The following is a 27290-nucleotide window of genomic DNA, read 5'->3' on the forward strand; positions in this document are numbered from 1 at the left end:
CTTTCCAAAGTGGTTGCACTAATTTGCAATCCCACCAACAATGTATTAAAGTTCCCACTTCTCCACACCTTCACCAGTATTTGTTGTTTGTGTTTTTAAAGATTGCTATTTTAATAGGAGTTAGGTAAAATCTCAGAGTAGTTTTGATTTGCATCTCTCTGATTGCTAATGATGTTGAACATTTTTTCATACATTAATTCTATATTTCCTATTTCTGTCTTATGATTCAAAAGAATTTTTGCAAACTAGCACTTTCTAATGACCATTTCCACTTGCAATAGCCTTAAAATGCAGCATGGTTTTTGTAGAAAACAAAGAAAAGCTTAAAAAGTCCTCATGGTATATGAGCATTAGGGTATAATCTTTTGGAATTTGAATTAATCTGGAGATTTTTTAATTTATGTCCATGAAGGATATGAATTCATCCCTTCAAATTACAAACAACTTGTATTATTTATGTCATTATCTGTTACTACAGAATAGTAAGAGAGTATACTCAAAAACAGTTAAGTACATGGACAAATTTAAAAAACTTTTGGAAGCTATTCATGGAATGAGATTCCAGACTTTATCTCAAAATTGTTTCTCAGTATCTTGTAATCTTTCGTGAACAAGTCCTCCGTTCATTCAGGCCACCTTCTTCATTCTTGCTTGAGGGAATATAGTTCTTATTCTTGTCGTTCTCCAAGAAAAATAAAGAAAAACTTAAGCACCATCTGCCGTGTGCTAACTTCTTTGGATTTATGGTAGCTGTCACAATATTTTACCTGAATTATCATTTAAATGGATGAATACTTAATAAATATTTCATTACTTTTACTGTGGTTAAAAAAATATACATGACATGAAATTTTCCTTCTCCCATGTTTAAGTATACAGTACACCATTGTTAGCTATACACAGTGTTGTCCAGCTGATTTCTAGAACGTTTTCATCTACATGTCTGCAACTCTAAGCCCACTCTAAGCTCCCCCTGCCCCCTCCCTCATCCTGTCCACCACTACTCAGCTCTCTGCTACTAACACTTTGGCTATTTTAGAAACCTTTATTAAGGGAATCTTACCGTCTTTGTACTTCTGTCATTGCTCCTTACCTTTAACTAAGTTAACTCTTGTTCCTTTAAGTTGTCTTTATTAAGCTATTATTTATTCACTTTTATGTTTACATTGGACTCCATTTTTCACATCCCATTTAAACATCAAATTGACTAATGTGCTAATAGAATTAGGCATGGGTTATCATAGTTTTTGCAAATTTAAACCTGTATTAATATAACTTAGAGACAAATTTTCCTGGAGCTACACCAATGGCTAAAATCGCAAAAGTTTATCATCCCTACAATCCCTAGACCTTTATGTTTGAATATAACTTTTTAATTTTTGTACTTTTATACATCATAGTGAAATTTAATGTGATAGAAACATACATGTATATATCTTGTGTATTTCCCTCTGGATAGCCCTGCCCTCTTCCTGCTAGTGAGATTGGCAGTGAAGTCTTCAGTTTCCCTCTCCCTACCTTCCTCTCCAATCTGCTTCTACTATCCTACTGGTTTCTCTCCTCATTTGACTGAAGTCCTTTTTGTTTCCTAATAGACAAAATGTTTTTATTACAAGATAGAACTCATACCCAGAGTTACCACTTTTTTCCTTCTAGTGCTTGAAATAAACTATGTGTTTTGAGAAAAAAAATTGCTCATTTTCATTATTGCTGGTCAGGTTGAGGGGGAAGCATTATTCTGTGACCCTGCAGGGCTTGCTCTTGGGAGGATGTCAGGGGAGGTTGGGAAAGAGGCTATGACCTCTACAAAGCAGATCAGTGGTTCCTCTCTGGTGACTCCCTCTCCTCTCTTCGTTTCCAGAGGAGATTTGTACTCTTGTTATTGCTGAGACTTTCCCTGAAGATGCCGGGATCTTTACCTGCTCAGCAAGAAATGACTACGGATCTGTGACCAGCACTGCCCAGCTGGTGGTCACCCCAGGTACATGTGGAAAGTCAAAAACAGCCAGGTTCTGTCCCCCACTCTGGTGTGGGTCCCTAAGGCAGGAAGCAACTGTCCCAGAAACTGCTCACCCTTTGGGAATGCTAGCTGCCACTTGGGCAGTTACAATCAGATGTTTCATCACCAAACAGAAGGCGAGGGGGAGGTGCCAGCGAGAGATTAGGAGACAACAAACAGAAAGAATAATGATGCCAACTGGGCAATTGAGAGCTATTTGGGTTTGGGAGAAGTTTTTATTTTTTATTTTGAAACAGGGTCTCACTGAGTTGCCTCACTAAATAGCCAAGGCTGTCTGCAAGCCGTGATCCTCCTGTCTCAGCCTCGCAAATGCTGGGATTAAAAGCGTGGGACACCACGCCCAGCTGGGAGCTACTTTTTTTTTTTTTAATCCTACAATCTTTGTCTTAGAAACAATGGGACTGGTTTCCCAACTTCATGCTAACCTTGAGTCATATTTGCCCCAGGAGGCCACCTCTTACTCAGAGGTAAATCCCTGTCCTTAGCAGTGTCAACACAGGAGCTCTGGAAGTCATTTTGCAAATATGCCCTTGTCTAATCCACTGTTGAAACTTCTGAAAAGGTGATACAAGAGAAACGAAGTATAATTCAGAATGATCTTAGGGATCAAACTTCATTGATATGTATAACTTTGTTATGAAAGATAAAGGCATATATTATAGTATTGAACCAATATTCAAAACTACATGGACTTTTTTAAAATCAAAAACTTACCACTAGGTAGGGCAATACAAAATCATTTTTTTCTTTGAGTTGTTGACTATTTTCTACTCTGATTAATAAATATTACTTTTGTTTACAGAAAGGCCTCATCTCTTTCAGTTATCTTACAGAGACACATGGCAATACACATAGTAGGGAGCCAGTAAAGGGGTGTCTGGTTGTAGAGACAGATTTGAAGAGGAGAATTGAATAGACACTGGATTCCTAGAAGAGCAAACACTTGGTGCTAGGTGGCAGCAGAGGCACAACCAAGACCCATTTGGGGATGCTGGAGTAGCAATTCCAAGTGCTTTTTCATCACAGAAAAGGAACAAGAGCTTCACCATTATGGGGAGATGGTTGATATGAAGGAGCACTTGAAGTATTAAAGGAAACCCTAGTGCCATAATTGGACTTACATAGCAAGGAATATCCCCACATTTTGATTTTGAGTTGACTCAAAGACTGGCCCTTCAAATGGTCATAGCAATAGTGCAATGCTCACACAATCACAATGACAAAAAAAAATCCTGGACTCTGTGAGTGGTAAAAATTGGTGTGTAATAGTTTCTCTTTCTGAGATAAATCAACCCTATTACTGATAATCAACAGATATTACTGAGTTTTCTGTTTACCTCAGTGAGCTTTTTTGAGTGCACAACAGAAGCTGTCTCTGGGCAGGATAAAGAATTGAAAAAAGACATGATCTCAAGATACTGCTGTTTTATTGAAGACAACAACTTTAAAAATCTTTTATGCTGAGTTACAATTGGGGCAATTAGCTGATGTGGAAAAATTTTTCTCTATGAGATCATGAGACATTTTGCTTTGACTCAGAGTTTTGCCTTCTTTAGCTTTGAAAGTAGGATGGATATCCGCAAAAAGCTTTTATAGCTGCAGCCACTGTTAGTAAACACAGATAGGATGTTCGGTTGGACCCACGGGTTGGACAGAGAGTAGACAAAGCATTAAAGGTTGATACTATCTGTGTTGTCTTTTTTTTTTTTTAACCAAGTCCTATCTTTAGCTGTTGTTTGGAATTTGTTAATGAATTGATAGGTGGCTCCTCATATGTGAGCTCATTCAAAAATGAGACAAGTAATGGTCATTCAACACATACTTGGAAGAGCCAGGCCCTCCAGCTGGCAAAGCTTCCACGAGAGGAATACAACCACCTCTTCTCCAACCACAGACACAGGGATTCTTAGAAGACCTATGAGAGCGAAAAAGAACTTGCTGGACGATTGAATCTTATTACTTTTCCCCTCCCTTCCCTTCCTTAGCCAACACTGAAAATTGCAGCTACAACTCAATGGGAGAACCCAGTGAACACTTCCAGAACTTTCCACCTCCGCCTTCGATCTTGGAGATGAATTCCTTCGAGATGGAGACAAAGAAACCATGTGAGCTCCAGCAGGTGAACAGCTCTGACTCAGGACTTAGCATGGCAGCCCTTCAGATGCAATTCGGTTCTGCTGAACGGGAAACAAACGGAGTCCATCCCAGCCTCGGAGTGAATGGACTGATTAATGGCAAAGCTAACGGTAATAAATCTCTTCCGACACCAGCTGCCCTGCTTTCACCCACAAAGGAGCCACCACCTCTGCTTGCCAAACCGAAACTGTGAGTATTTCTGCATGGTTTTATAATACTTTCCATGCTCCTGCTCCTTCTCTGGTTAGGAAAAAAAAAAAAAACTTTTTGCCTGGGCTCAACCAGGCAGCAAGTTGGCTCCTTTTACAAGCAAGTTGTCCCTGAGTGGAGGTGACGTTGCTTCTAAATGGAATCCTTCAAAAATATAAAAGATACCTAAAAAGAAGGTAAATAAGAAGCTTGGTTAAATCTGCCCTTGGCTAAAAGCTCTAACTGGTTACGGCTGTGAAAATATCAGTGAGGGGCATGACTTCCAATGTATAGTCAAAGACCTAGCTGCTCCCCAGAAACAATGGAAAAGGGAGATCTCCTTTGAGCCCTCCATGAAAACATTTCCAAATGTCTTAGTTGTAGGAATCAGTATGAAGATCTGATATAGCTAAAGGAAAAAGGGAAAGCACAAAGTTTGAAAGTGCATGTGCAAAGACTTGTTGGGAGGAAGGGTGCTGTCGACAAACCCACTTGGCTTTGGAATTTCACAGAACTGCACATTTCCACCTTCGTATTTGATTTCCATTATTTTCTTAGGATAATAAACCTTGCATGAGCTGTTTCCATTGGCACCACACAGCAGAGCGTTGTTATGAATGGAGCCGTTACAGTGTCAGAGAGAGGCAGAAATAAATTAACTCAAAAGGGTCTACCGTAGCATAACAGACCTTGAATTACTGCCCTGACAGAGGTCAGTGAAAATATAAAGTCATACAGCACATGTAAGTACTCCAACAGGGCAGATTGCTATGAGAATGAATTTGCCAGGATCTAGGAGAGTCCTTTCTATTTCTCTATGATATATGATTTTTTTTTTTTACTTTGGTGCAAAAAGGATTTTTGTCTGATAGGAATTATTCTTTGTTTTCCTACTACTGACTGCACAGTTTCTCTACACTCAACTCATTTGTTAGAAATGTTAGCATTTATAAGATTTTCCAACTAGAGTAATACCTTGCGTTTGTACCTCGCTTTAGTGTTTACCAAGAGATCTAAGAAACATCATTTTACTAACCAAACAGCAAACCAGCCCAAAGAGCACCTTAAGTTAACAAATGGACAATTTTACAAAAGCATATTTCTGGACGGTCTTATATTGCAGTTTCAAAATAGTCTACCTATTATTTACTACCCAGCACTTAATTTTGTATTCTGGTTTGACTCTTCTTGAAGGTGGTAGGCTACTGACTAGGTTTGCATGCGATAGTGTGAAAGATAAACATTTGAGATCTATGTCTTTGCTCAATTGAGAGTCAGACCAGGTAAATGAGCTAAAGCATGGCGGCCATAAAAGAGATTTATACTCTTTTAGCACCGGCCATAAAAATTAATTGCCACTGCTGACTTCTTTCATCTTTGCATCTTGAATATGTATTTGCAATGCTTGCAATGAAACAAGGGACCTACTCTCCAAGGAAACAAAGGGCAAATGTGTTTAACGACCAGGACTTGACTGTGCTCTTGAGTAAGCAAAGTATCTACTATAATGACCATCATAAATTGGGTATAAATCACAGAGTAAACATGAGGAGCTGTTAACAGGCCTTCACAGCCCTTCTTATCTCAGGGTTTCAGCAGCTCTTCAGCTTCTAGCTCTGGTGCGGCGATGTTGTGTGTTGGTTGAGGAAGGGGGCATGTCTACAAGAGACAGACAAAACAATTACGTGGTTATTAAGAGGATAAGTGGCTTCAGCACAAGTTTGAAGAGTGACATCATGATCTGCTTATGAGTCGGATTTTCAAAGTAAAATAGAACACAGGAAAAAGAGACTTCGGTGGGTGTTTGATATCCAAAGAAAGGAGTCATTCCTCTCTCACGAGAAAATTTAGAAAAAGGCAATGTAAGCACGTAACACGAAATCCGGCATCTTGAAAGATAGTTACTTGTGCCAGAATTTACCGCTTTTTTTCCCAAATCTTTGTGTGTTTAAAGATTTCCTTAGAATGTCATTTAGTACTTTGCATATTGTGTATTTACCTGTCATTGAACTAGGAAAAGTATATGACATTTTTCAAATGCACATTCATTTTTAAGTTTTCTTGTGAATCATAATTACTTTACTGGATCTTATTTTGAAGTACGAAATCAATGCAAGCTGATGTGACAATCTGAATAGTACAGAGGTCATTAAAGAAAAAAAAAAAGCACACTCCCTGTATCCCCTCTTCCAACCCACCCTCTCCAGGGGACCAGAACCATTGGTGTGGTCTGAGATTTCCCACTCCTTTCTCTTTTACCACCATCTATTTAAAAAGGTTTGCTCATTGTTTTAAACACTGTGGTTGATAAGGAAATTCTCTGAAATGACATCTGCAAATAATTTAGACTAATTAATGGTTGTAAGTAACTGCCAAGTAAAATCCTTACACATGGCTACTTTTTTCATACATTGGGGAAAATAATGGGATTTTATTTGCCTCTCATGGCCAGCAGTGAAAAACTATGCTTGCTTTTTATCTTTACCCATCAGCTATGATTTCATTCTTTTTAATTCAATGAGAAGTTAATACTTTGGGGGCTTTATGACATTTCATGCACCTTAATCGTTTGGAATCAAACTAATAGGGAATAATTAGGAGGAGGTAAATAATAGGAACTAAAATATTTATTCTCATAATAAATTAATCTAGAACATGGTATTTTATTAGATTCTTGGAGAAAAACAAAAAGAAAGGTTATTTTAAAAAATATGTATCTTTTTGGGGACTGAACCCAAGGACATTTTGCCTCTAAGCAATACACCCAGTCCTATTTTATTTTTTATTTTGAAACAAGTTCTCACTGAGTTGCTAAGGGACTCACTAAATTGATGAGACTGGCCTCAAACCTGCAATCCTCCTTGTCTGAGTCTCCCAAGTATTACGATTATATAGGTGTGTGCCACCATGCTCAGCTAAAACAAAATCTCCTTGCATTTTTTTTTTCCTTTTAAATAGTTTTCATAATGATCCTGAGAAGGGGCAAGTTGGAGTGGGGGAGGGGGCAGAGATCCAAGACTAAAATGAAAAGAGAAATGTCAAGCCAGACACGATTTAACCTGAGAATCCAGCCTCTATCTTCTCTTATCCAATGGAAACCATCCCCAGGTGGACTTACAAGCATCCCAGACCTGCCCTCAGGTCTGTCATACCCATCACAAAGGTGGGTTTCCTGGATCAGTATCGTGGAGGTGTCCACTTTCTGCATCTCCCAGTGTCTTTGTGTCTGCCGCTCTTCCGCAAGCACCAGCCAAGCATAATTAAATGTAGGCCCTTTAGTAAGAGGCCGAGGCCGTGCACGCTGGATGAAATGCCTCACCACTTGCTGCGGGAACAGGAAGTGCACTGAGCCTGACACAAGAAAAAAAAATCAGCAGGGTGATTTCTGTGACTCAGTGCCTGATGCTCATAATCTTCTCTCACAGTATGAAAGAAGCAACATGGGGTTTAAATCATGTGTCAGAGGAAGGAAGAAATATGGATAAACCAAACATATTGGCTATTACAGTCTCCTCTATATTCTGAGCGCACCAAATACTGCCCTTTCTCTAAAGTGATGTCTTGAAGATCCAAAGTCAATCTAAGGCCCGGGTGAAAATTACTGCTTCTCTCATTCCTACCCCCAAAAAAATCCTTCAAAGGCTTGGATATGCAGGGAATTCCTAGGAAGGAGCCCTGCTGGGAAATGTGTGAGCTTCAAAGTTAGGAGGTAACTTGCGAAGCATGTGGGAAAGCGTAGGCATACTTCCCCACTCAGCTCACCTCCTAAACTGGGCCAGATAACAAATAAGTGGCAATATCTTGTTTTCAAACCCATTTATCCCTTCTTGTTCTATGTTCTTCTGTCTTGTGGGAATTAGGTAGGATCTGAAGCCGCAGTGGAAACAAAATGAAAACCAAAGGAGAGGTTACTGTAGACTGCGGCAATGGGCAAGTTCTTGCATCAGGAGCAAGCGAGGTTGGCAGATAGGCTTGTATTTATTTGTCACTATAGTACCACAAATATACACATTGCCATAAGAGCCCGAGCCCCTTTGACAAGGAGCATAATAATGAAATTGTTTAATTATTATTTATGATAAATTAACAGCTTTCTGCACTTCTATTCTTACAATTTGCTTTCTCCAGTCTCTCAAGAAAAAAAATTACACACACACACACACACACACACACACACACACACACACTTTTTTTTTTCTTATTTTCTATCTTAAAAGGACAAAATGGTTTCAGGTTGAATTAGTCTTTCCATTTTTTATTTGTTCTTTCTTCAGTCTCTCAAGAAAAAAATATATATATATATACATTTATATATATATATATATACATAAATTCCTTTATTTTCTATCTTAAAAGGACAAAATATTTCAGGTTGAATTAGTCTTTCCAAAACAATGGCATTTGACAGTCTTTGTAGCCCTTTTCTTGTATCCACTTCCACCCCGAGACACACAATTAGTTCTGCAGATCCTGTCTCAAGAGAGGGGCATGTCCTTGAAACTCATTCAAGCTAAGGTCTTGAGGATTTCCGGTGTCATCTCTGTCCAATTCAAGGCTGACGAAGTAGGTGATGTGTTCACAATTATAAGCCCCGTGTCCAATCTGAGAAACGCCCCTTCCCCGTCTATGCAGGAATGGAGATGATGTGTTTGGGAGATAAAAAGAAAGAATAGCCTGTCACTCTCCTTATCAGTGACTGAACCGTGCCAAGCTTTCTATATTTGGAAGCTCCTTATGGGTTCCCCCACACCCCTAGACACGAATTTAAGTACAAGTTGTTCCCTCGTCTGGAATGTTCTATTCCCTGGAATGTTCTGCTTCTCCTAATGGCTAATTTCTTCTTGTCTTTCAAAACTCCGTTTAATGTCACCCCCTTCCCCAACCACCCAATCTAAAGCAGCCCTCAGCCACTGTCCAGTAGATTCTCTCCTTTAATTACTGCCTAGGGCATAATTATTTCTGATAGTCATTTACTTGGTTTGGGGGTTGCGTGTGGCTTTCCCTCCATTTTGACAACGTAAGCTTTTTACAAGGAGGGAGAGTCACTGCCTTTGTTCATTGCTCTTTTGCCAGGTCCTAGAGCAGGGCTTGGAGAACAGATATTGAGAAATAGTTTTCGAATGCATGAACAAGAACAGACCAACAGAGAGAAAGATCACGGTCTCCCCGCCTTGAGAGCAATCCCCTTTATTCTGCTAAACTTTTCACCTAGATTTACCAGAGGACTAATATTTTCAAACCACGCCAATTCCGAGTATTCCTTCTTTACAGACTTTTCCCAACTGGCATCATTTATCTTGCAAATGAATGAATATAAAGAATGCAGTAGGAGTCCCATGAGGGAGAATTACTCTAGAGAAGTTTGTCCAGCGTACTTAATTTGGGAACCCTTTCACTCCTTCCTGATTTCTCCTGTGTCCTCATTTGATTAACCTCTTGCTTTGATAGAGATAAGGAGACCTTTGGAAGAACCAGGGAGACATTTTCTCTCTCTGGTGCATACTTGCGATGTCAGCTGCCCCGGCACAATCAAACTGCCCCGCCAAGGTGTGTGTACTTGACATGTTCACACCCCCGTCAGATGCCAGACTTTTGATGAAGGGCTGAGAGCTCCTGTGCTACTCCCTTCCCGTCCTGTTTATGTTGGACGGCGGCTCAGACTCCAGCGTGTGGCTGGGGCAGTGTAACTCAGAGAGTTGAACGTTTTTCCGTCCTTTCACCTCCACTAGTGAGGGAGGGTTCAAGGTCTCACTATATTTCTGTTTGACATTAGAAATGCAAGTGGTTTTGGTGGGTTCCATTCTAGCATTAAGCTTTGCCCAGTAGGTTAAAAAAAAATACCATGAAAGGCCAAGAGAAGGTAAGCAAGACAGTGTCGGGCAAAATATATAGCAAAAGGCCAAAGAGACAGAGTCAGCAAGCAATTGGGAGGAATTCCTTAAGTATGCATATCGTATTTAAAAATCTAGCACACTTTTCATTTCCTTATTGTTATTGAGTTTCTGCAAAGTTTTAGGTAATTCTGGGTGCTGAGAACATAAAGATGAAGGGCATAAGAATATTACTTTTGAATCATCTATAATCTGGCAGCCTCCAAGACTGTTTTGGCAAGAACATACACACAAGCACACCTATAGTTACACATCTTTTAACATTACACAGACTTTGTAAATGAATGAAGAATCCCTAAATTAGATTCAGTGTGATCCAAATACCTTTTCTTCCCAATTTAATGTTGAGAAGATAAATCATTCTGGTTTTGAATTTGAAGATTTAATGTATACCTGCTTTTATTTCTGGGGAGGAAATTTGTATTATCTGCAGAGTCTAGACAAATAAAGCAATTTAGTACCAGGGAAAGTGAAAAGGATAAAACCAGAGGAGGATTCAGAATAATAGAAGGGGAAAGACGGAACAGAGCTAACCTTTTCAAGTACTCTCTCTCTTTCTCTCCCTCTCTCTCTCTCTCTCTCTCTCTCTCTCTCTCTCTCTCTCTCACACACACACACACACATACACACACACACACACACACACACACACTCACCTGACACATTGGAGGATGAGAAGTAAGGAGTGTCAGAGGGATCCAGGGCCTGCTTTTGCAGTCCTAGGATACGAACTCTTCATAAACTCAGCGTTACAATGACTTGACATTAACAGTGTTGGTGTTGGATCGCTTTGAAAAAGACCCCTCCCTGAAATGGAAAGTTCAATCAAGGAACTTCCTGGAGTTTGAAACTTTTAATGAAGGAATAACATTTTGATGTATTCTTCTTCAGGATTTTTTCATGTAAATATTGGCTCTGACACAGTGTCACATTCTTAGTATTAGGATAATACTACTTTGCTATGCCAGTCTCTGGGTAAATATAATGTTTAATTACATTTCTAGAAGGCTGAGTTCTTATTTTTATGGCAAGGAGTCTTTTTTCGTGTGTAATGTTTCACTGGAAATACTTGCAGATATCCCGTCTTCACTGGAAGTGGTACCCAACCATCCATAATAATTACAATGTCCATCTTAAATAGTCGGTGATTTACATGAAGGAATATATGATAATGTAATATCTATTCAACATTTCCAATTCAGCTTGCCTAAAGTGTATAGGAGCTTCTTTGGTAAGTAACTTGAAAAAAAATGTAGTCCCTCTCAAATGGGAACATTTTATTTTTAAAGTGAGGAACAGCAAAAGCTCAGAGATTAAATGGAGCCTTATGAGAACAAGATGCTCAGAGATAATGTTATGAAACTGATAGCAGAATCCTAATAGTATTAAGTGAAAAATACTAGGTACAAAATAACATGGAGCTGAATATTAATTCTATGAAAAAAATTATACTTTTTTTTGGGGGGTGGTACCCAGGGGCATTCTACCTCTGAGCTACACCCCCAGCCCTATTTTTATTCTTTACTTTGAAACAGGGTTTCACTGAGTTGCAAAGGGCCTCACTAAGTAGCTGAGGCTGCCCATGAACTGTGATCCTCTGTCTCAGCCTCTCAGATGCTGGGATTACCAGCGTGCGCCACCACACCCAGCTGAAAAGAAATAATACTCTTAAACCAACTAACACATATATCATGTACTAGAAGGAAATGCACCCGAATGTTACCAGTCTTTCAAATTCTTGGATTTGGATTCGATTATGTTCTTATCAATTATTCCCAATTTTCCAACTTTCCAACAAAAGTATTTATTACTTGTGTAATTATAAAATCATGTTTTAAAGTAAGTGCCCTTGGCGCTCTCTCATCCCTCCCCTCCTCTGCTAAAACCCCACTCATCCCGCCCGTCACAGATGCTTTCTGGGAGCTCAGTGCTGAGCCCACTTGGCGCTGAATGCCCTCACCTCTCCTTTGGACTTCTAGAAATCAGTGGCTTCCAGAGTCCCTCTGCATTTTTGAAGCCCATCCAGAAAGTGTCCTGCATTCCAAAATGAGTTTGCTCCTCTGCAAACACTCTCCTAAGGTCATCTCCCTCCACAAACAAAATACCCATTCCTTCAATCCTACGTCTCAGGTGTTAGAGTAAAAGTATAATTAAGTTTTGGGGTTTTTTTTCTTTTCTTTTTCAGTGCTGGGGATCAAACCTAGGGCCTCAAAAGGACACAAAGATGAAGGAGATAACATACTAGATATGCACTTTACCACTGAGCTACATCCCCAGACCTTATTTCTTTTTTTACAAGATTTTTAAAACCAACATTCTGTGTGTGTGTGTGTGTGTGTGTGTGTGTGTGTGTGTGTGTGTGTGTGTGTGTTTTCTGGGGATTGAACCCAGTAGCATTCTACCTCTGAATCACACCTCCAGCTCTATTTTATTTTTATTTGCAAACAGAGTCTCACTAAGTTTCAGACAGCTTCACTAAGTTGCTGAGGCTGGCTATGAACCTGTGATCGTCCTGTTTCAGTCTCTCAAACACTGGGATTACAGGCATGCACTACCACGCACAGCGAAGACCGATATTTAATGGATCATCTATGTTAGGGCCTTCTACAGAAAGTAAGATGAAAACTTCCCTCAGATACAGTGGTTAAAAAAAAAAAAAGAAACGATGGAAAGGAAAGATTGAGGTTCCAAATTAAACAGAAATATTGTCAGGAACGTATGCGACAAAAGGTGTCTATTAATAAAGAAAAGGTAGGTGTGGTAACTGAAATTATGCAGAGTAAAAAAGAATGAGGAAAACTATGAGAGATGGAAGGAGAGTGTATGTGTTCTGGGAATTAGAGAGAAGCCCTGTGAACTTAGAGAGTGACACCCATATTAGATTCAATGAGCATCTTTATTATGACTGTATTTCAGCCATCACCAGCTTTCAGAGGTAGAAACAAGACAGGTAGAGTTGACAGTCAAGGCACAACGGATGCTATTTAATTTCATTCTCGAGAAGTGTCATTGAAATCATCATCCAAGCAGCATATCAGGTCAGAAAAGGAACCAAACTGAGCCAGTTCAGGGTTTAATAGGGGGAAAAAAAGACCCCCTCACTTCAAAATAGAGGGCTTAAGAAAATGGAAATTTCACCAAGAATGAAAATGACTTCATTCATTTGAATGAAAGAGAGAGTGGGCAAGTTCTCATGGAACAAGAACAGTTCTTGTGATCAAAGAGAGGACTCTGAAATTCAGAATGGTAAGAGAAATGCCTCCCAAGTGATAAAGTAGAGTTCACGCTATCTCTGTCTGCATGGAGGGTTTACGTGGAAATCAAGGTCACGGGAGCAGAGGAAGCAGTCAAGGAACCACACTGTGGAGACGTTGGAAGGAAGATTCAGGTGGAAGGTGGCCAAGGGCAATGGCAGGGACCCAAGCGCTTCGTAGTAAAGTTATTGAGCAGAGGAGGAAATGGCCAAGGCTGCTGACAGCAGGAAAGAGAGTGATCCCAGGTGGAGCACGGAGACTTAAAAGAGCAGCAGCTGTTCCAAGAGTTGCCTCGGGAACCCGGGAGCAGACGGAGCCTTCCTGCTAGGTAGGATCAGAATGAGGGCAGTGCCCTCATCGGGGAAGGATTTCAGTTACCCCCAAGGAAGCAGAGAGACCAGTTAGAAACAGTCCCAGAATCTCATAAGAAATGGAAGGGATCTAGAAAAAAAAGAACTGCGGGTCAAAAATGGAGAAAGAACAAAGAGAAGAGAGTTGAGAACTAGAGAAACTGGGTCTGCAACCAAGAGCCAACACTGAATACAAGAGGATCGTCCTGGGCATCACACTGTTATTTCTTAAATAAGCTTATTTATAGTCAGAATCCAATAGAGCCATGCCCACTGTAACTCTTACTTCCTTAGCCCACCCCATTTTTTTTTCCAGTTACATCTCAGCACCATGATTTATTTTGTGGTAACCTCTTCTATTCAGGCAAGACCCTGAGTTGAGTTTTTATTGAACAAGGTTACCCCTGTATTTGGATAGTTTTAAACAATTGTTCTCAATGACTCTTAACTCAGATTTATGAAATGTTGTTCCATGTCCACAGTGTTTACTAGTAGATCATTTATTTCTGTCTACCAAAGACTGAAATATATTAGGTTGCCATATTTTTTTTACCGTAGGTTTACTTCATCTGGGAATGTGGACGTTTTTCATTCACACGAACACGTCACCTAATGGTGGGAACATTAGGAATAGGGAGGCTTATTTTAGTTGGTTTCTATAACATGTACAAAAGCAGATGGTTCGTTTTCTTAACACACCTAAGAAAGACTGTTTCCTTACTGCATTGAAGTTATGATTACACAAACCCTGTGGCTCACACTGGAATCAATATAATGTTTTTAAAAAATAAAAAGCTGTTCCATATGTGGCAAGGAACTCGACATTCTTTCATTTGATTTTAAGCATCATGTACATATTAAACTAGTTTGATAAAATGCACAGATTTTCATGAAACAATTTTTCTGTATAAGTCACATTTAATTTGTGCACACATATCAGCTGCCTTGTTCAAAATAAAACTATAAATTAGTTAAAATCAGAACTTCACAATTGAATAGTTGAAAAGACCAAGTCCATGCCTTTCAACCACCTCTGGATGTGGCTGTTCCCTGGTAGAGTGTTCCTGGCTCCCCTCTACCGAGGCCATCGTGAGGATGCACATGGACCATCAAGGTTCTGATGATGGTCTGTTTTGTTGTTTCAACGTCACAATGTGTGTAGACACGGTAGGGAGCATTAGAGGTACTCCAACTGTGAGCCTCCTGATATGAAGCTAGTAAAACAATTGAATGACTAACACACTCTCCAAATATTTTGACTTCACTATATATATCAGAGTAAGTACAGCTATCTGGTACGGTTTATGCTCAGGGGAGTTTATAACCAGGTCACGTGGGTAATTATATGCCTCGGCTCCAATGTCAAACTTGCTATTTCCTAGTAATTGCCATTAAATGTGAAGGTTGTGAAAGTTTTCTGGAAAGACCACAAATATTTCCTTGTCCTTATTTCTCTCTTTGTTGAAATAGTTCATATGCCATCTGGTTTCAGGGATATATCATTATGCACAATAATGTTTGTAGCAAAAAAAAAAAAAAAAAAAAAAAAAACAAAAAAAACAGTATGCCATAAAAGGTTGCGGGAGTACAAGGCACCGAAAAATAAAAATGTCTTTTGTTCTGTGTCATTTCTAAAATAGAGTTTGTAGCTTGGACTTCCAAATGGTTTTAGCCTTGGGGGTAAAATTTTTGCTCCAGACGACTGTATTTTCGTGCCTGTTGCCTTCCTTTCCTCATAACTTTCTTCAAAAGGAACCCTCTAAATCAAATGTGAAATGTTCCCATTTTTATTCTATCACAAAGCAATTTTACACACATAGGAAAGGATTATTCATGAGGAAACATCCTAGAATAACAGCAGAAGTTTTGCTTCTGATTTGTTCCAATTACTCCATCTTTGAAAAGCAGAATTATATTTGGCTATTGTCATTATTAAGACTTTCTGATACTAAACAGCTGCTTTCCCGGAGTGAAATATAGTCAAGATTTTTTTTTCTTTTTATTTCTTACAAAAATTTGGCAGAGATGAGCTTCTTAAGCAATTGATGGGTCCAGAAGGCACTATTACTGGCATAGCTGATTTCTTCTGGAGAAATAAACTCTTTTCTTCGTGGCATCTTCTTCGTGGCATCGGATAGAGAAAACTTTTCAGATTTTCTGGTGTTGCATTACCCAAAGCTGACTTTCAAGATGAAGTTCTTTTTTTACACTCTAGGGGTAATAGTAAGTGATCTAAGTAGATTGGAATTGTATTTCAACGAAAATGGAAAATGAAACGGGATGAAGACATGCATGTTTTAAATTTTGTTTAAGTTCTTGGTCCTTCTAGTCAGAATGTTTGAGAACATCACCTGGATTTGACTCTGGGGTTTTGGCTGGTTCTGTGTCATGGGCAGCTGGTACACCTTTGCTTCCAGTCTGAGACTGTCTCTAATTTGCTGTCTTCTTGTTCTGGAGTGTCTTGAAGTGGATGCAGTGCAGTCAGGAAAATGTGCAGACCTCAACCTGGATCCAGCTCGGCCCCCCAAAATACGGAGCCATTTGGAGGGGACTGAAAAGGTACAAAAGATCCAGCCACGGAGAATCACGGTATCTGCCAGGCTGGAGTGGTCTTCGTAGGCCATCCTTTTAGGCAGAGAATGTATCATACAGCTAGGAGGGAGATTAGCTTGAGTTACCTCAACTTTATGGATGTTCTAGTAAATTAAAGTTTTGAATTAATCTCCTTCTTTCAGTAGAAGAGAGAATTTATCTCTTTCTGCTGTCAGCCGTAAGTGCACCCTTTATGAAGTCTAGAATAGATCTCATTTGTGATGCTAAGGCAGGGTATAGTAACCTCTTGCCAACTACATTCTACCTGGCCACAAGCAGTCAATTAACTGTAAATCCTCTTGTGTCAAATTTTCTTCATGATCTATTTTCATATAAAACCAACATTCTTATTCTAGGAGAACAATATGTGCTTATATCTGTGTTCATGTCGACTTTAGCTTATACTTCAGTGCATTGTTTAAAATTGAAGCAGAATATTCTCACGGAACTTACAGAAATCGAAAAGCCACCATGTCTGGTCATAAGCCAAGAGTCTCCACGTCTCGCTGGACACTCCCCTTGTGACAAGCAGGTCAGTTTCTGATAGAAGCAGTTGTTAACACCATTCATTTAGACTAAGTAAGTGGGCATTTTTGACATTTTTTTTCCTTCAGAAACTCATCATTACTGCTTTTGTAATCTGGACATGTTTCACATTGATATAGCAAAAATAGAGACTTAATTAAGTCACAAAACATTACTTTGGAGACTTTATACAAATGTAAGTGTTCCAGCCTTAATTATTGAAATGTTTTCTAAATGGTACTTATTTACTCCATCAGTCAGCTATTTTTCCAGTCTTGTTCATGGCCTTTAAAAAAAAACAAAACACTAAAACTATCTATATTTTTATTGGTTCTCACTGGGACCACAGTGCAGCTCCGGCATCTTCTTGATCACTGCTTTTCTCTTGATATTTTTTTACTCCCAAAGTACTGCTCCTGACATGCAGGAAAACTCCCTTCCTGGATCCCCATCATCCCTCTTGTTGACTAACAGCTCTCTAGCCTTCCTGCACACCAAATGCCCTAGGATTTCCCTTCAGTGTCTTCCTGGAAGTAAATGTCACCTTTATCCTATCCTAGTTCCTGTGATCCTGATTGCCATATATTTCATTTCTTTATGTTGTTCTCTCAATTTTCCAAAATCCCATGTACCAGTTGTTTCCAAGATGCAGAACACATTCCTTTTCCATACCCTACGTGTTTCTCAGCTTCCTCTCGCAGTAACAGGATGCCCAGAAAATCATCTTGAAGCAAGATTTATTTGGCTTGCAGTTCCAGAGACTTCAGTCCCTGGTCATCTGGTCTCAAGGCAGAAACATTATGGTGGAAGAGAGTGGTAGGGGAAAATGGCTCGCTCCATGGCAGCTGGGGAGCAGAGAAAGTGAAAGGAAGGGTTAGGAACAAGATATGCCCTCCCAAGGCACATCCACAGCGACCTCCAAGGAGGCCCCACCTCCTCCCGTTTCCACCACCTCTCAATGACATCTGCAGATTATGAGCCTATCAATGCATTAGCCCAATGGTGAGGTCGGAGCCCTCGCTTCCCAAGAGCCCCTTCTCTGCGTGCTTCGGTGCTGGGACCAAGCCTTTAGCACCGGAGCCTTTGGGGAACATTCCAGATCCAGACCATCATGTCCTATTCATCTGGAAAAAGATTTATCCTGTCCTCATGGTTAATTGATATTTTGGCTGGATTGGGAATTACAGGTTCTTCCTAAGAAGTTTGAAGGAATTTAATTCATATTCTAGTTTCTAAAATTATTATAGCAATTTTTTTTGTGGTACTGGGGTTCTTGGAAGCCCTTCTACCTCCAGGCTACACTCCCAGACCTATTTTATATTTTTATTTAGAAACAGGGTCTCCTAAGCCAGTGCGTGCGGCTGGCTTTGAAACTGCGCCATCCTCCTGTCTCCGCCTCCCAAGCGTGGGGATTACAAGCATGCGCCACCACGCCCGGCTATAGCAAAGTTTAATACCAATATGATTTTTAATTTTTTTCTATATAACTTTTTTGTCATTCTGAAAATAACTACAGTCTTCTCTTTAACCTCAGTGCCCTGAAATTTTATAATGATAAGTACTTTTTTCTCAGACAATGTAGAAGGTATTTAGTGTGCCCTTTTGGTCTGGAAACTGGTGTGCATACATTGTGGGAATTGTCTAACATTTTTTTTTCTCTGCTCTCTCTTGTTGAAACTTGACAACTTATATTAATGTTAAGACTTCTTAATGGATATTCTCATTATCTTTTCTTGCCTATATTTATTGTACTTTCTTTATTGTGTGATACTGGGGATGGAACCCAGGGGTATTCTACCTCCGAGCCCCACTCCCAGCTCAATTTTTTATTCTTTATTTTGAAACATGGTCTCACTATGTTGCAGAGGGCTTCACTAAGTAGCTGAGGCTGCCCAGATCCTCCTTTCTCAGCCTCCCAAATCCTGGGATCACAAGCGTGCACCACCACACCGGGCTTTGTTGCACTTTGTATAGATCTTTTCTCTTTTGTTCTCTAAGCCTCCCACTGAATTAGTTATTTCTGTGTGTGTGTGTGTGTGTGTGTGTGTGTGTGTGTGTGTGTGTGTGTATAATTGTGGTACTGGGGATGGAACCCAGGAGTATTCTACCTCTGAGCTACACCCCAGCCCTATTTTTCAGTCTTCTTATTTTTGAAACAGGGTCTCACTGAGTTGCGAAGGGCCTCGCTAAGTAGCTGAGGCTGTTGCGAACTGCAATCCTCCAGTCTCAGCCTCTCAAATGCTGGGATTACAAGTGTGTGCCACCACATCTGGCTCTGCTTATAGTTTTAATTCACAAGACTCCTTTCACATTTTCTAAGTTTTTATGGCATTCTATTCTGTTCCATGGATGCAATATAGTAGTGTCCTTTTATTTCTTTTATTTCTTTTTTTTTTTTTTTTGGTAAGTTTGGGGATGGAACCCAGAGGCATTTGACCTCCGAGCTACACCCCCTGCCCTATTTTTTATTCTTTATTTTGAAACGGGGTCTCACTGAGTTGCAGAGGGCCTCACTAAGTAGCTGAGGCTGGCTGCGAACCGCGATCCTCTGGTCTCAGCCTCCCAAATGGTGGGATTACAAGGGTGCATCACCACACCCGGCTGTGTCCTTTTCTTTCATTGCAGATGTTATTCATTGAGTGTTTTGAGAATGAAACTTAGTGTGGTAGTGGTCATTTTTTTTATTTTGTTTTATTTTACTTTTCTCTTCTCTGCATTGCCCCTGAACTCTTAAGTTTCTTTTTTTCCCCTGTGTGTTTATTTGGATTAAGTTTCATGTTCAAGGATTTTCATAAGCAGCTCATGACCTTTTGACTGGAAACTACATGCTTATCTGAGATTTGTAAACCAGTAGGCTTTACCTGAGGACCAGCAAGGACCCCAAATGCCAGGGGCAGAGGGGCTTGGTAGACAGCATCTGAAGGTTCATTAGAGCAGTAGGGCTGCCTTTCATCTTTTATTAGATAAATGCACTCCTGTGTGTGTGTGTGTGTGTGTGTGTGTGTGTGTGCGCGCGCGCGCGCTACAGGTTTAATTCAGGAGCATTCTACCTCTGAGCTACAGCCCAACCCCCCTTTTTTTTTTACTTTTTATTATTTTGAAACAGGGTCTCACTAAATTGCTGAAACTCTAAGTTGCTTAGGCTGGCCTCGAACCTGAGGTCCTCCTGTCTCAGGAGGTGTGCACTGCACCACCACTCCTAGCTCATTTAATTCTTTATGCCTATTTTTAACTTCCCCCTTCCCACGTCATTCGGTCCCCTGTATCCCTGAGACAGGAATAATTCTGTCTCTTCATTTCTTTAAAGGAAGGCTCTTATCTCCTTTAGTGGCAGAGGAGTGGGTGACTCGCTTCCAGGAATGGAGAGCGGAAAGGGCTGGCCTCCTACAATCTCTCCATCAGTCTTCTTGTATTCAGCCCCATCTTTCTCTTCTGCCTCTTCCTCTGAATCCAGTGGTCCAGGCAGCTCTGGTTCTAATTAGCATCCTTGTCTGCTCTGTACGTGCTTGAGTTACCACTTGCCTCTCCTGCTAAGTTAATGGCAATGCATCCATTCACTTTTAATTCCAGTGAATGTTTTGAGGTTTTAAGGAAGGAACAAAAATAAGCACATCTATTCTGTCCTCCATATGTAAGGAGATGTCAATTTGTGATTTCAGAGCTGCTTTTCAAAGAGAGTTCATTCCAGCCCAAGAAACCAGTATAGGACAAAATATCGACACCACTCCCAGGCAAGGTGATTTTGGATAAGCTTCTCAGTGCCCGTATGTTATAGTTTCTTTGTCACTAAAAGGGAATTATGACAAAGACTTTCTCACAGGATTGTGGTCATGGGATAATGCACCCGCCACAGGTCAATGCACTGTTGTTATTATTATTAAGAGAATGTTCACAATGCATCCTTTGTCCTTGACTACACATATACAAAGTTCCTAAAATAAGCAACTTTTAAAAACTTGCCAAAAAGCTACCGGTGAGTTCTTCTTATGTTATGCTTTGTTTTCTACCACTATCTTTAAAAGAAAAGACAAGGAAAAAAAGTTAATAGAAAATCACTGATTAATTAGATGTTTTTGTTTTCATTCAAAACACTGTAAAAGTTCCTAGCAATTATACATAGGAACTCTAGGAAGTTAAAGGTCCAAAATGGGGAGCATGCTGAACTCAGGCTACAGATGTCAGGGCTACAAGAGGTTGATAGACAATGTGCCCTCTGTGCGAGTTTAGATGTGAAGTCATGCAGAAACCAGTTCGCAGGCCACTAGAAAGAGCATTTTCTGAGTCATGTTACACACGGATGGCTTGACAGCTGAAAATTAATACTTACCAGTCGTGCTTTCTGCCCTGAAGTGCTGGAGCTCTCCAAGCATTTTAAACAACCAACTGAAAAGTCATCATGGAAACGCTCCTAACTCACTACATCGGTAGTGTCACTACGTCCTGTGACAAAGAACCACGCAAAGGAAAATATACCTAGATGTGCCATCCAAGTCTCTGGCATTAGAGAAATGCCTGTTCCAAGGCGTCATGTGTACAAGGAGTTTCCAAAGAACTTCTGACATCTTTCTTATTACGTGTCTTCAGTTCCCACGTTTCCCTTTTTCCTACTTAGACTCAAGTAATTGATTAAGTTCAATGATAAATAATTTTCAAAAACTTAGACTTTGTATTAAGTTGTTAGTGACCTTAGAAAATAAACCCAGGGCTGGTGATGGCACACACCTGTAATTTCAGTACCTGAGAGGCTGAAATTCGAGGATCACAGGTTCGAGGCCAGCCTCAGCACCTTAATGAAGCCCTTAGTAACCTAGGGATATCTTGTTTCAAAATAAAAAATAAACAGGGCTAGGGATTGTAGCTTGGAAGTACGATGCCCCTGGTTTTAATCCTCAGTACCATGAAAGAAAGAAGGCAAGAAGGCAGGAAGGCACGAAGGCAGGAAGGAAGGAAGGAAGGCCGGCCTGAATCATAAAGAGAAGAAAGGAATCTGTATTGTAAGCACAACAACTTGATCTGACAATGATATTATACCATATCTTTTTGGAGACAGAAACCAATCGCTCTGCCACTCGTGTTTGCTCCTATGGAAGGTAAAATGCAGGGCTTATTGGAAATGTTTAAAAAAATAAAAGCACACATGAACAGACAATCTGCTAAAGTCAAGGAGCATAAGCAAAAAATGTAGAAAAGCATAAGGCATTTAAAAATGGTTTCCAAATGGAAAAATGGCAACAAAGTGCAATTCTTCCTTTTCTACTCTTTAAGAAATTCACTTTCTTACTCAAACTGGAGCTATCCAAAGGGAAATCACTGTTAAACTGATTTAGAATAAATATGATTCAAGAGCTGAGTGCAGTGGCATATACCTCTAACTCAGGAGGCTGCGGCTGGAGGATCACAGATTTGAGGCCAGTCTCAGCAACTTTGTGAGACTCTTTATCAAAATAATAATAATAATAATAATAATAATAATAATAATAATAAATCTGGGAATGTAGGTCAGTGGTAGAGTGCTCCTGTGTTCAACACCTATTGCCACAAAAACAACCAAACAGAAAATATGATTCATCATAATATTAAGATGCCTGCCAGAGAATTATTTTTACACAGTCTGAAAGTGTGTTCTTCACAACTCTTTATTTGTCTGTTTAAACGATTTTATACTGCTGGACATGGTGGCACATGCTTGTAATCCCAATACTTGGGAGGCTGAGACAGGAGAATCGCAGGTGCACAGCCTCAGCAACTTAGACTCTTAGCAATGGTGAGACTCTGTTTCAAAATAAATAAATAAAATAAAATAGGGCTGGGGTGGAGCTCAGAGGTAAAAATGTCCTTGGATTCAATCCACAGTACCACCATATATATATATATATCGTGTACAAAAACTCCAAAGTAGAACATTATCATGTACTTAGAAACTCCATTTTCAGTGGTGAAATAAGTTGAAAACCTTATAAGGATGTTCCTTGCTCTCACAAAGAGAAATTTTATATTGGGTATATAAAACATGAAAACTAGAAACTTATGCCTAAAAGAAATTTTTAGAACCTTTTGTAAATATAAATTTTTGGTGTTCTTCCTTTAACTCTTACATGCAAAATATTTTCATTCATAACCTTGAAGCTCTATAAACATACTACTATGGATGACTATGGTTTTTTCTTCCTTTTAAGTAGATAAATACTGAATATTAGCTGTTTTTTATTAACTGATTATCCTAGTGTTTCTTGGATTTTTAAAATGTGTTAAAATATGACCAGTGTGATGAGTATAATTTGGCCATACTTTTGAATTATAAATTGTTAGTGTGCTTTATCTGTTAGCAATCAAGGAAAAGTGGGATCTCTTCTTTTCCTTTTGTGTGTGTGTATATGTTTATTATTAGGGATTGAGCACAGAGGCATTCTACCTCCAAGCTACACACCAGCCTTTTATATTTTTGTTTAAAACAGGGTTTTGCTAGTTTGCTGAGAACCTCGCTAAGTTTCTGAGATTGGTTTTGAACCTACAATAATCCTCTTGTCTCAGCCTCCCAAGTAATGGAATTATAGTCAGATGCCAGCACATCCAACTGTTATGTTTTAAATTGTTATGTTGTTATTAGCAAACAAATCTCAAATCTTGATTGCCTCAGATTATAGTTTTATATTTATAAAATCATGAGCTCTGGAAACATTTTTCAAAAGTTTTTTCAGATCTTACGATTTTTCAGATCTTAACTAGTAAGATCAGTTTTAACTCATTAATTTTTTTAAAAAGTTACTACTTTAAGGTTAATTATTGAAGGATGGTAAAAGTCCTGGGGTTTGATTTCTTTTGTGGCTTAGAAAGTTATCTAAGTTCAGTAGGTGGAGAGAAGCCACTGTGCATCCTGCTTACACAAAGCTAATCAGAAGCCTGACAACTCCAATCAAATGTCCACACAGAGAGCCTTGGTCATAATCTTTGTTTCTCCTGTATTGTCTTTCACAAAAAAGGTTTGAGAAGAATGTGGTAGAGGGATAGTATAAACTGCCAATTTTCTTTTTTCTGGTTTAAACATACTTCTGGTTTGAGCTTCTTTAAGTTCAAGGGAGCCATTTTCTTATATATTTTATCTCTTCCTTCAGTCTTCATTAGCCTTTACCATAGGCAAGATACTGTAAAGGTTTCTTAAAAATCAGCCCCAAGGAGTGCATATTCTTTAAAACATGAGCTTTCCAGAAAACTCACAGCATTAGGAAACTGAAACTAACACTTTTCCTTTAAGAGTCAAAATTAAAAAGAGTTGAGAAGAGGGAGAAGGGAGGAGGGAGTAAGATTAGTTGTTAATAGTATAACAGGGAGAGAAATGTTATTTAATGTCTTTCTGCATAATAATAGAAACTTTTCTTGGAAATCCAGAGTCAGCGTCCTTGCACATCAAAGACGGAGCCTGTTATCCACTGCAGAGCTCTCGCCCATATACTTGTTTGTTGCCCCTAAAGAATGTCTTTCTCCTACAGTTAGCACAGCCATTGAGTTCAAAGAGCAGGTCAGGACAGTTATGTGCTTCTTCTCGTTAACAGACTAGCCATGCACTCCGTAGCTGTGAGCCCTCCTGTCTGCCGCCCTCGCTGTACTGGCTCCCCACCTCTTCTTCGGGGTCCTGGCTCTCTGTCCATCGGCTCCATCCAGTGTGTACCTCAGACAGCACTTCCATCAGGCTTCTGGGGAGAAAGAAGGAGGGCACAGTTATCCCATCATGACCATGAGGTATGGGTTCCAGGACCCCCTAAGAACCCAAAACCCACAGATGCTCAAGCCCCTTACATAGCATGGCATAGTAATTGCATAGAGCCTATATACTCTTCCCATACACTTTTAGATTGTCTTTAAACACCTCTAGCAATATGTAAATAGTTGTTCTACTGAATTGTTTAGGGAATAATGGCAGGAAAAGTCTGTACATGTTCAGTAGAAGCACTTTTTTTTTCCATGCTGTGGTTGGTTAGATACTGGAGTGAACCTGCAGATACAGAGGACTGACTGTATTGAGAACAGGTCATCCACTTTCCTGTGAGAACAGCTTTAAGACCTCACCCTTACTCATATTAACCACCTACTGGAATACAATCGAAAGACGTAAAGTTTTTATGCTGAGTCTTCTCTTCCTCCTGTAACATTTCCCTTTCTATTGAGGCCGCCCGCAAGACATAGGAGGAAGTGGCAATACATAAACATATTTATATTTCAAATATATAAATATATATTCATACTTTAAAACTCCTTTTCTCGAGATTTCAAAGCTTTTCTCTGCCTCCCTTCCTCCCATCCGGCACTGTGGTTTCTGGTAGACAGCCTCATTGTGTACACAGTCACAGTCACGCTGGTAAAAACTCCCTCCGGGACTTTTGGGGTACGTGGTGGGATCAGAAAATTTCAGCTTTGGTCTTGGTCTCCGATGGCTGCTGGAGTGTCTCTTCTGGAAAATTGCATCATTTTGGACTCCCACTTTCTCTTTCCCTCTTCCCCTACCTCCCACATTTGCAATTTACTTTTATGACCACTCCGTGAACAGAACTACTCCTACTAATAGCTGGGCGCTTCACTGACATTCCACACGTTAACCCGAACTTCACCAAAAGGAAATAGCAGAGAGAGACCAGGAAACTCCCCACTGAGGCGGTATCGGAGGAATGGGCTCTGTAATAGAAAGTCTGCGTGGCACACATCTTCCATTGAACTCTATTCAGCACCTCAATTTTTATTTGCTTTTCTCCTTTCTCAAAAATGGCCTCATTTGTGAGCACAAATGTTAGCAATAATAACTAATGATCAGTACACCTTAATTTTGTTATACATACATACTTAGGTCAAGGTCACACACACACACACACACACACACACACATACACACACACAGAATGTATATACATTGACAGCCTAGGCTCAGTTCAGTAGTTCAGAAGAGTCAAGGTTAGTTTTACAAAGAGTTTGAGAGAATTCTTTGTTCCCTATGCAGTGGAGTCTCTTAACCTTTCCTGCATGGGTACAAAGTGGCTGCAGCTGCTCAGACACCAAGCCTTCATACCAACCCTCACAGCAGTCTCCAGAGCAAGAAAGATGCAGAAGCAATGAGTTTTATGAGGTCCTATTTATTTTATTCTTCAAAAACGTTTTTTTTTCTAGCAGACATTCCCTTAAGCATCATTAACAATTAAGTGCCTGGGGACAATTTTTAGTTCCCCCAAAGGCTGGGAACGTGAGTATCTGGCAATGAGGAATGGAATTGCCATGACTGGCAGAGGGCCGGCATTACTCACTCCTGGACTCACAGAAGGCTCTGTGTGCAAAGGATCTTTGTCTTATTTTATCTGAAAAAATCAGGATTGAACTTGGGCGGATCCGTACAGCGGTGAGGAAGCTCACCAGCAGTGAAAAGGCGTCTGCCGCAACACGTCTGAAAACGTTCCCCAAGATCAGCCCTCGAGTTTGTGTTTCCAATTACATGTGACCTCAGTGTCAAAAATGTGCTGATGACTGTGATGTAGAATCAGGAGAGAAAAGCAGAGACTCAACGGGGGCAGGGGTAGTTAATAACACAAGCCACGAACCAGTCAGCGACAGGAAACAAGGGTTTCATCTGACTTTGGACAAGAAGCGAAGAGGGTTTGTATGTGTGCGCTTTTCTAAGACCCCATGCTTTCAAAAGGCAGCGTTTTGCTATCTTTTGGAGCACGGCTGGAATACGCAAACTGGTGGCCATTTTGCCATGTAAAATTCTATGCATGCAAAATCAAATATAAATTTGTGTTCCTGTCTCTTTTAAATCCACACTTGATGAGACCTACCATGTGAATCGTGTTAAAACAGAGAACACGCTCATCAACGGTCCTAGAAGAATCGAATGGACGCTAGTTATCAAAAGGCTCAAACTTCCAAGACACCTCGGAGATGTAACACGTCTTTGGAGCCAGCTTTTTTTTTAAGTAAAATGATATGCAAGTAACAATATTTTTGAGTGCCAGATGGAGAAGACATCTGTAAAGTGAGACACTAAGGAAAACACACTTCCGAGATGAAGGCATGTTAGAAAAAAATTTTTGTTGGCTAGGTCAGTGATGAGGAGAGGAGTTTGGAAAAGATTTTCTCTGTGTACAGCATGTTCATTTCACTTAATGGACGACACACACGGAAAATGCCAATTTCTTTCTCCTAAGACAATATTCTTAACAAGATGCTTTGCAGGAAAACAAAAGCATACCACTTTGTTTTCTTCCCTGACCTTCATTTCTGAATTCCTTAGTGAGATCCTGGTTGTTTCCACCAGGTGTGAGAGATTTGTCAATCTCTCCCAGAATGCTTAGTT

General features: G+C 39.9%; 1 protein-coding gene across 1 annotated transcript in view; it reads left to right on the plus strand.

Moving 5' to 3' along the window:
- Positions 1-27290, plus strand: part of PALLD (palladin, cytoskeletal associated protein) — a gene marked incomplete at its 3' end in the record, with an annotated part of 424215 nt that overhangs the window by 205917 nt on the left and 191008 nt on the right. Inside the window, exons 9-10 of the mRNA XM_080710225.1 lie at positions 1862-1981; positions 4006-4345. Of these exons, the coding sequence (XP_080566351.1) occupies positions 1862-1981; positions 4006-4345 (460 nt within the window). The remainder of the gene's footprint in view (positions 1-1861; positions 1982-4005; positions 4346-27290) is intronic.

This window comes from Muscardinus avellanarius (genome assembly GCF_963383645.1).
Source record: "Muscardinus avellanarius genome assembly, chromosome: 14".
In the NCBI taxonomy this organism is placed as follows: Eukaryota; Metazoa; Chordata; class Mammalia; order Rodentia; family Gliridae; genus Muscardinus; species Muscardinus avellanarius.